This window comes from Thermobia domestica, chromosome 18, assembly GCF_964235325.1.
Source record: "Thermobia domestica chromosome 18, izTheDome1.hap1.1, whole genome shotgun sequence".
NCBI classification, from domain to species: domain Eukaryota; kingdom Metazoa; phylum Arthropoda; class Insecta; order Zygentoma; family Lepismatidae; genus Thermobia; species Thermobia domestica.
The window spans coordinates 82378581-82389881 of record NC_137471.1 but is presented as its reverse complement, the minus strand read 5'-3'; the positions used below and the strand labels follow the sequence as shown (position 1 = coordinate 82389881).

Below are 11301 nucleotides of genomic sequence, written 5' to 3'. Positions count from 1 at the left end.
TCAGCGTATAATGAATCATTGCATCAAGAGAACCACGACCCAAATATTCTTTGCAGATTGAAAAGTTTGAAGCAAATCATATATATTATTTCGAGCTATCAGGGAAAATGATGTTATCAGCTGAGCTTTATTAGTTAATACAAACTATTTACTGAACTAATTGGTTTTATTTTTATTTTTCACCATATTACCAGCAAGCATAACTCCACAGGTAAAAACAAAAAAATCACAATACAGATGAAACCCCAATAATTAATTGAAACAGAAACATTTATGTATTATGAATTACTATATTTGCTACAAGCTATGTAATGTTAGATGTAAGCTTAACCATATCTGAAATATATATTTCTTTTAATTACGTGATGGAAACCATAAAATGTGATTGAAAAGAGCAATGTGTGTTTATGTAAATAAATAAGCTTCTGAAGAAAATGGAGGTTCCCATTGAAAATTTCGGTATTGACAACTGGTATTTAGACGCATTCCGGAGTTTAATTTAATAGTTGGTTAGGATATAGTTTAACTCAGTTTTTTTTCCTTCGCTGCTACCTCTGAAAAGGAAGAAGTGAAATTGTCATCCATACTTATAGTTCGATCTTCTATTACAGAAATAAAGCGAAATCCACTAATCAATTGTACCTTAACCCAATTCTAGAATACTCTTAGCGTTTAATGAAAAAAAAAAAAATGTTCACAGATGAGAAATACACCAATCGATAGAACAAAATGATATGTGCGACTGTAAAAGGTCATACGTAGTTTTTGAGAAAATGGAGGGAAAAAATAATTAATTTATAAACTTAAATAATTTATCCTGTACGAGAGATTATTGAGGTAAAACGTTAAAGTAACCTTTCATTAAGCTTTTCATTAAGACATAGATTCTTAATGAGATATAGCCCGAAATTATCATGAACTCTTAATTTTTTTATTTTTATTTAACTAATATATTGTCCAAAAATAAGGCATTGGCGCAAATCCCCTCAATCTTGGAGTTGGAGGGAATGTCCCCCCAATAATCCGATTTGAAATGTGTATTTTTGGGGGTGAGGAGAAGAAATATGATATTATTTGTGTCCGACTGCTACAAAGGAAAGAGAGATTAAATTGATGTTCCTTGCTGTATAATATACAACAGGTTCACCTCGGAAATCAGATTCATCTACCGTAATATGAGTCTCTGTCTCCCCCCACCCCACCCTTCCAGAATAAGCCTCAAATTGCCCGCCTCCCAATGTTGAAGACACTTGTGCTCCCTTGATCCTCCACAGCATTATTTTTCTACTTCATAACTATTTTGAACATCGCTTAAAAATAGGAACGGTATTACCCGTCCCCCCCCCCCTCCAATGTTGAAGACAGATTTGCGCCGATGGATAAGACATACATAAATCGATAGATCCCTTGGAAATGAACGAAATAATATGCTTTAAGCTAAATTCTTATGCTTAGTTTTTGGGAAAATCGAAAAAAAGGAAGATACTAACTTTTGTGGCGCTAAGAAATGTGTCGTTCTTTACCAATAATAAATGACTGTTTTTAATATGCTGGAAGAAATGGTACTACACATGTGGCAAAATTCACTTGAAGTAGGAGATTGTACTTATTGTTGACACAGCACTGTTTACGCATATACTGCTGAATTCCTAGCTGTTAATGCTGTTTATATGCAACTAGAGATATTACGTAGGAAATAAAAGTACAGGGGTATTGTTACAAGTAAGATGAGTCATTGATGAAACAGATTTGGACTGGAACTAAAATAACTTGATTTATATTTCGTAGGAGGAAGCAACACGAAAACGGACCACTCCACCACCAATTGAGGAACGAAGTCATCCCACCTCTCCTCCTGGGACCTCGCAGATGGATCGTGAGACGATGGTCAAAGAAGTTTTCGTGGAGGAGATCAAGGAGGTAAGCTGATTTATTATTTATTTATTGATTGATTCCAATGAAACTAATAACAGTATTAGATTGAAGTCATGCAATTCTTATTTGAATATTTAGTTTGCAAAACTCGCCGGTGTTGAGATAAGCCTAGAATTAAAGTCGATGTTTAGAATACTCGGATGTTGCTTTCTTTTTAACCCAACAATCGGCACGTGTATAATACCCTTGGTGTAACCACGTTTTTACCAGTGCGTTGCATCCCATTCTTCTAAAGGCTTTCCTACAAGAAGTTATTCTCAGAGGTGAGATACGAGTTTCAGCAAGGAGGTAGTTTCTTTTATCTGTAGTTACGTTGTTTATTAAACTGAATGCCTTAACTCTCAGCAATAACTTTAATTATTTTTCTTGCCTCCTTGATGATTTGATGAATTTCTGCTTTAGGAAAACCTTGACTATCTACAAACACTTGAAAATTATTTAATGTGGTGTTAATCATCTCTTTGAAAGCTGGAAAGGAAAGGAAAATAAATATATTAGATTCTCAAGAACAATACTAATTTTTTCTTTTTCATAAGTGCTCCTCTATTAGGTGGAGAGGTGATTTTAACAACCAGTTCGGGCGAATCAGTGCGAACTAGCTGAATGACATCACTGATACTGATTTTTTTTTCCGAAACGCAAGTAGCTTAGAATTATCATTATATATAGTTTTCTATATGAAATTTCAAGAATAATAAATAATGCTTCTCTATTCTCATTAAATTTCTATTGTTTTATTATAGCACGAACGGCGACAGGAACCAAGACCGAGAAAACAGCGACAAGAGGTGACCGAGAGGTCACCGCGAGAAGTCGATGATGATAATCTGAGGGAACACCCAGTTCAGGAGCCGCCGTATCCATATCCCATATCTTGGCGAAGTAGACTTCTCTGTGTAATCAGTTGTGCAGCTAGATGCGTTGTCGCCCCGTTTTCGGCTTGTTTGGGCTATGAAGTGGACCCGTGCGACAATTGGTGTAAGTTATTTTCATATTTTAATCTGTACAAATTAGTGTTATCACCATAAGAGTTATGATCATTAATCTTTATGAGTTAATCTTTTATGTACCAGTATACAAATGTTTACTTGGTTACACGGTGAAACCATCTTATAGCACTGATTACTGATGTTATCCATTGAACTGAAATGCAACTAATTCATACCTAGTCCAGTAGATTGCAACTTTTTGTGGTAAACAAGTGTAGTTGTCTATATTCATTTATTTCAAATTATATTAATATATTTTAATCATTTAAGTTTTCTCTTGGTGAACGTGACTTCCTTCGAAATTGCAAAAGAACTTTTCGTGTTTACTGACACGTAACATCGTGACCCATCTGTCAATAGAGATCAAGCAACCTACTTCTTCCACCCTCCATTGTTTGTTGACACAATGTTGTATGTATCAAAATTCGAAATTGTCTTGATCATAGCGATAAGTAAATGGCAGTTTTCCTCGTTTAATAGTCGCAGTTGGATTTTCGCATTAAAAAAAAAAAAAAAAAAAAAAAAAAAGTGCTACTATTACGCAAGTGAACACGGTAGTTTGATTATGAACGTTTAGGTCATTAGCGAAGCCATGACTATTTATATGTCGGTCTTACTCGACTTTTGCCCGAATATCACCTATTTTTTGTGTGATTGGATGCCTACTGTGAGGAGCATCTTGGATATAAAAATTTCCACAAAGAAAGTGACTGTTATCTTATCTTGCCCGTAAACAGCAGAAATTTCTTAACAGGTCTGTGCAATATTTACACCTTTACTGAAATAAAATTGGAAAATGTAGCGCAGTTTTGCGGGAAGTTCACTTATCTTCACGGCGCAATACCTTACGTCTAACTAACTTCATGGCCTATGGAACCCGCAGGGTCAATGCCGCGTTCACAAGCCAACTAGATCCAGCTTCTGTTTTGTATTCCTATTTCTGCGAGATCCATTTTAATATTGCCCTCCTATCTGCGCCTAGGTCTTCCTAATGGTTGTTTCCCGATTGATCTTCCAGTCAAGTCTTTGAAAGCGTTCCTACTTTCTTCCAGCCTGGCTACATGACCTGTCCACCTGACCCTCTTAGATTTGATGACCCTAACAATGTTTGGTAAAGCGCATAAATTATGTAGTTCCTCGTTATGAAGTTTCCGTCATTCCGCTTTCACGTTCCTCTTCGGTCCGAATATTCGTCTCAGGATCTTGTCCTCAAATATTTTCAATATATGTTCTTCCCTCAGAGTAAGCGACCATACAGCACAACAGGTATGATTATCGTTTTATATATTTTAAGCTTCAAATTCCTCGACAGAATTCGCTACGACAAGAGATTTTGAGCTGAATAAGTACGAATTCTCTACTTTTAGTCTACATTTAATTTCTTCGTGAATATGGTTTCCGTCTATTAATATTGATCCTAGATATTTGAAAGTATCCACTTACTTCTAATTGTAAGAATCCCATCACTTATACATCTACTAGCTTCAATTATCAACTGTGAAATGGCCTTACGCCGAACACGCTGCGACTTATATACCCAGAGACTTGAGACACTAGGCCCATTTCGTACGCGAAAAGCCTACTGTATTCAACTGTATAATACTGTGTTCAACGTGTAACCTCCCTCTAAATATCATTAGTCCCCATGAGTACTAATAGTTCCCAGATGAACCCAAGTACAAAAACTGAAATTAGAAATAATGCTATTTAAATTGTATAAAATATAATAATTCAAATCCTCATTATTTTTATATTTTTGTTCATTTTAGATCAACGAGAGGAAAGAAGAAGAAGGTGGGAAAGAGAGCATGGAAACAGGGATCTTCCTCCCAACTTACTCCATCTCCGCCATGAATCTCAGTGTGGCCGCTGCTTCAAGTTTTATTTTTGCCCCTGCTGCTGCTGCATTCCTTGGTGCGACGATGAGCGAGAGTGCTTCCTCTAAAGAGGAATTGAGGTAAAAAGATAAGAATATCTAAACATAATATATCTTTCGTTTTATCAATTCGCTTTAATGTCCTTATCTGTATTATGTATTTGTAAGTCTTCGATATTTCTCTTTGACGTCTGTGTCTCGAATTTTCTGTATTACTTGTCTGCAGTTATGATTTCGGGTAATTTGACGGACTCTCAACTCGGCGACTTTTAATTCATCTTTTTCAATCCTTTAGGTTGTCATTTTGCAGAAGGGTTAAGTATTATGTTTATAAAATAAATTTAAACTACCGATCTTTTTACCTCAGAATATTCCACTTCCTCTCAAGATTACATCCATTAGACCAAAGGATGATGTACATATGTGTATATAATCTATGTAGTAATTGTAGTTACTCAAAATTCAATAGTAAGCTTTTGCTAATTCTTAACGACAAGTCGTTTTGTAGAATCTAATACAGTGAAACCTCACAATAACGGACACCTCCATAATACGGACAGATTTTATAAAACTGTTTGTATTATAATAGAACAGGAGCCTCAGCAGTGTTATTTTCTCATAATGCTTTAGTAAGCTCTTTGTTCTCAGTTTATATATATTCAGCACAAAAAATGCTTCCTTCAATTTAAAAATAAAACGTGGTCACGCTAAGTAAACAGAAATTCTCTTCTCTACAAAACATCTTTCAAATTCAATCTCAATAAATTGGTGAACCACTAAACATAACATTCTTCATTTTCCTGTACATCTATCCAAACTAAATTGCTTCCTGGCGTTACTCCTTCAACACTTTCTATGGTGGAGAACCAATTATAAGACCAAGAATTCTACACGAAATTTCTTTTCTTCCCTGAAAAAGTCACTACTTGTGTTTCCCTTGGTACTTGTATCTTCCTCTGCAACTCCACATAAACACATCTCTTCAATGATACTTCTATTTGTTTACAAAACGAATTTCTGCTTTACTCCCCCAACAATTGGAACATGTCTTCTCTGTAACTGTCAACTTTCATTTACAGACAAATAGTTACGTCCGATCAATGCCCGTTATTCAAAGGTATCACTGTAGTAGAAAGATTTCTGCATGAAATTTATATTGTATTGAGTTTATAACAGTATTTAATGATTATTGTTACATTTTTGTTCTCCAAGAAAACGAAAATCGCGCTTGACCTCAGATCAAAGAAAGTTTCAAGTACTTCCATATACGTTTCCTATAGCTCCAGTAGTACAGGACTTGTTCCAACGATTCAAATGAAAAATGTTGAACCATCCCCCCTATATCATTGACCTGTCATTCTGTGGCCTTCACATTTTGGGTCTGCTAAAAAAGCTGCTAAGGTGACAGGTTTTGATGAGATGACATTTTACATATGATGAAATGAAGGTCACCATACGACAGTGGTTCAAAGACCAACCTCCCGAATTCTGTGTGGAGGGATTTAAACACTATCACAATTGGACAAGTGCCTGAATGTGTTGGGGTGACTTCTGAGAAACATACTGACTCTGAGTCACATTAAATATTTCAGCGACTATAGATTTTAAATACAAAAGAGGACTATAAAATTATCTAGTACATAGTGTTAAAAATTCAGGTCAATGTATTTACACATGATGGTGCTACACTTACCAAAAGAGTTTCATTTATTGTAAAAGTTAAAGGTGGTTACAAATTTCAAGCCTCAGACTTAGTGATCGAAAGTTGAGAATGCCATCACTCAGTTTGAGGATAACCTAAAAGGAGCAAGCTCTACCTTGCCATTTACATCATTTTCATGTAATACAAATATTCCAACTGTTTCTTTACACAATACATATGCACTGTTATAGACTCAATATAGAAATCAGTAAAAAAAAATTAAAAAAAAAATAACAAAAAAAATAAAAAAAATAAAAAATAAAAAATAAAAAAATATAAAAAGCAAAAAAAAATGAAAAATTTAAAAAAAATAAAAAAATAAAAAAAATAAAAAAAATATGAAGTAGGTAGAAAGTAGTGTTAAAGTAGAATAGTTGTGTAGAAGTAAAACGTAGTGTAGCAGTACCGTAGAACATGTATATAATATAGAAATAGAAAATATATTGAGTAATGCAGAAATCTGAGAAACAAAAGGAAAACAAAAGTAAAATAGATTCCAAGCGAAGTAGGAAAAAGAAAGAAAGAAAAAAATGATTAATCCTAAGTACAAGTCAGGAGAAAATGAATAATTTTCTAAGCGTCATAACATCAATTTTGCTCCTTTTTCACAACTGGATTTCTGACAATCCTACATAGAACTAAAAATTAACTGCCTTTGCATACATTCAATAGAATTCTCAGAGGTTATATTTTATTTGTTGACATAGTGCTTAAAACATCAAATATATCAGAGATCAACAACAATCAAGATAATGTATCAGAATAATGTCCTTTAAAAGTTAGAAAACACATTCCAACGGAAATGTGCTAGATGCACTTTGTGAAGCATTGCACAATGAGAGCAAATTTCTTCTTCAATTTACTTAAACAAACAAGCAGATTTATACTTCGTTTTCCTAAAATTCATCCCTGACGACGTACTTTATCGATACAACGTCTGGTGGATCTTACAAGGTTTTGTTTAAGAAATAGATCGATGTTTTTCAGGCAGTAACGGATCCGTGGAATGAGCTGATCCGGGTTTGTAGTATATCATCTCTTAGCATTGAAAGCAGCCTTCAAAATTGTCCAGAAATTTTTCGATGGGTCGAATTTCTGGAACATTAGCTGGGTTATCTTGTTTCGCTACAAATTAAGTTTCTTATGATTGAGATGTTCAGTCACAACTTTGGGGTAATGCGCGGACTTGTAGGTCATCCTAAAAGCCATTTATCTTTTATTCAAATTTCTATTCCTATTCCGTGCGTATCGTCAAATTCTTATGCTATGCAAAGAGCTTTCATGAGAATGTCCACGTGTTCTATGGCGCTCTTTGAATGGTAGATTGGAGTACATAATACGGATACATCTTTTCTCATGATCATTGTACTCTAGGGTTAATTTCCAAAAAGCATTAGAATTAGATTGTAGAAATATAGTATAGTGTAGACTTCATATCAATATTAGTTAATTAAAGGTTGTAATAAAATAAATATTAGATTAATTGAAAAATGGAAATCATTACGCTTGGAATAGATGTGAATCATATATTTCGTAAATCTTGACAAATTTTACATTCTACACTGCTTGACAAACTTAAAAAAATATGCTTACTAAAATTAATTGGCATATTTTTGGTGAATTTCTTTTGTTTCGATTTTCATGGTGTATATTCCATTACTTAGAATTAATTAAAGACCATAATAAACGCTGTTGTAATAAATTAAACAAGCTGAGACTACCTTCCGTGTTCCCGCTATTTCACCCTATGACAGTGTTTCCATTTTCCATAAACCATCAATATTGCTAAGTACCAAAATTAACATCCTTCTATCTTTTATTTATCACGAGTTCTTTGTTGTTTGTGTAGATCACTCTCACAATTTACCCCATCTAGCATCAACAAGAAGAGGGAAGACTTACATCTAATACTCTTTGACAGTTATGGAACGTTTAGCCTTTACTCCACGGGGAATCTAATTTTTCTTACGTAACTTTATAAACAAAACATTCATGTCGGCAATACCTTCACATATTTCTCTAAGACGACTTCGTGGCCAAACAATAATAAAATTGAACTTTAAAATAATTTTAATCGAGACTAATTTACATGCAAGTTGAATCTTCAAATTAATCAAACGTGTGCTATCAAAATAGTTGCACAATGATTTCAAACGATCTTCCTTTATACCAAAATGTGAATTCTTATTGGAGCTTCCTCTGCTAAATATATTTCAGGCACTCCGAGTTTACCAGTTAACCTTCCATTCTTTCTGGGATGATCTTCTTCTTGTTCACCAAGCAACATGTAAATTTTAAAGCTTTTCTCTCGCTTGGGAGAGCTGTTATATAATTTGATAATGTTTCTTCTTCGTAGCAGCATTTAGATAATCTATCCTTGGTCTTTCTCTTCCGGGTTTTCCTTCTGCCTTTTCCTCTATTAGCACGATGATCCAATCGGAGTGCCGAATAATATGGCCAAGCATGCTGTTTCTTCTTTTTCCTATTATCTTGATGATCTGTCGTCCTTCATTAGCTTCCTTTAGTATGTCTTCATTTCTTTTCCTTTCGGTCCATGATATCCGCAGCATTCTGCGCCAACATCACATTTCAAATGCTTTCAGCTTGGATATTTCAGCTTTTCTCAATGTCCACTTCTCTGATCCGTAAAGCGCCACGCTCCATACCAGAGTCTTAATAAATCGTTTACGAAATTCCAACGACATATTTCTTGATGTTAACAGTCCTCTTTCCCTATTGAATGCTTGTTTAGCCTGTGCAATTCTGGAACTTACGTCTTTTTCACTTCTTTCGTCCGAGGATATTAGACTTCGTAAATAGGGGAACGTCTTAACGTCTTCGATTTTCTCTCTCTCTCTAGCCATAGGTTTGCCCTTTCCTCTCCTGCTCTTGTGCACTTTATCACTTTGGTTTTCTTCTGTTGAGATGTTAAAAATCGTAATTAATCATTTTCATTCGCTGAGATTTCTTCCCCTTCTTATGTTACACATTTCACCAGGGTGCTCACTTAACCGTGGAACCGTGAATTTCATTATCAAATCTCAAAAATCTAGAAAGTTTTCAAATGAATAGGAATAGCTTATCAAAAAAAGTAAAAGTCAAAAGAAATGCTATTTTCTTTTTAGTATTTATCTGTTTCTTGTATGCACAGTTGACATAAGGCTTAATGAAGACAAGTTTAGTTATTCCATTGCAACATGCCAACCTTCAGACGATTTTTGTTGCCGTTGTGCGGTCAGTAAAGATTAATTTTATGAACTTCCTTCCCTACCGTAAATCTTGGACCATAAAACATGCAGAAGCACTGAATTCGATTATTTAGTTTGAATGGGAACCCTGTACGAGTGACAGAATTACTTCTGTTATAGGGCCCTTACACTATCAGTTCTAACTGATCAGTCCAACTGAGCTAGAAACTTACTTAACCGATCCTACGATGAATTAAATTGACAGTGTGTGGACTACCGTCAGTTAATCGAGTTCAGTCCTTCAGTTTCATCGAAGGTTCTATGGAGTGCACTTCTAAGATCCCTGAAGTACCAAAGTTTTGGAACGTACACTTCCTCACCCCCAGTCCCAGATTTCTTGGATTCGTTCACTTTCCACAGATCTTCCCTAAATGCCGACCGTAGGTTGTTTATTTTTATTTATTTTTTTTTTTTTAATAAAAGTGTCGCGTGTCGCCTGAGGTTCCAACTCTTTTAATTTTGTAAGTAACACATCATATGCCTCCCCTCTTTTATACCTATTCGCATAATGCACATGATGCATATTCCAAAGTTCGGGATGAGCACGATAGCCTTCAATAAAAGTCAATAATGCCTTTCTCTTACTAGCTGTCATGATGAAAGGACCTGAACTGAGACAGCTTTGTGTTTCCTTCAGTTAATAGCACAGTTATAATAGCAAAAGACGGTTGGTTTGTTCAGTCCAAAATAATCGTTCTTCAGTCCAAATAACCGCATGAAGAACTGACTGAACTGAAAGAATTCCTTCAGTTCACAGAGTTTTTCCTTCAGTTCTGACGTCATGATCAGGGTTTCCTTCAGTTAAAGTGATATTGTATTAGTTCTTTCTCTAAACAGTCATGTTGTGAAAGATAAGCCAAATCTCAGTGAAATTTGAGTGGAACAATTCTCTTCCATTACAACCCTGAGTGATAAATTATGCACTCATTCTCATTCTGTGGTACTACTTGTATGATTCTTTCTTCTAAAAAATCTCTAGAAAATATTATAATCTTCGTCCTTCTTCTAATAGCTTCGGTTATCTTTACGTCTAATTTCAGCTATTTCTTTGTCTTCAAGTGGTTGCATAAGTTCTCATACGTCATCTTAACTCATATTGATACATAAAGTGTCTTCAAATGTCTGAAAACCTCTTGATTTTTCGAGCGCCTTAACTACTATAGCACCAATGATGCATTACGTTTCATAATTTTCACAAATCCAAAATACTATAATAAACAGTTAACCTGGAAGTCAACATTACACTTTTACTCTGTTCATTAACACAGTAATTTTGTCAAGCAGTGGCACATAAATGTACATATTTATTATATATTTTTTAAATAAATAAAATCCCCTTCCTGTGGGACGCCTACACGTGCAAAATGATATCTACTGAATTCTGTTCAGTAGAAATCTGTTGCAGCGAGGCAGCTTGTGCAGTTATTTAGAAGTAAACAAAGAAAACCAATAACCAGATAGTGGTTTCCTTTGGACAACAAAAAAGAATTTCTCCAGTTTGCATTCATACGTTTCATATTCAAAGTATAACATCAAAAAGTAATTTGATAG

The 11301-nt window shown here is 34.7% G+C and overlaps 1 protein-coding gene across 1 annotated transcript; it reads left to right on the top strand.

Moving 5' to 3' along the window:
• The first annotated feature begins 1374 nt into the window (after nt 1-1374).
• On the top strand, nt 1375-5529 carry LOC145674769 (uncharacterized). Its single transcript, XM_081744961.1, has 3 exons — nt 1375-1920; nt 2679-2913; nt 4694-5529. Exons 1-3 carry the CDS (start codon nt 1870-1872, stop codon nt 4867-4869), a joined length of 462 nt encoding a protein of 153 aa, XP_081601087.1. The 5' UTR covers nt 1375-1869; the 3' UTR covers nt 4870-5529.
• The last annotated feature ends 5772 nt before the right edge of the window (nt 5530-11301 follow it).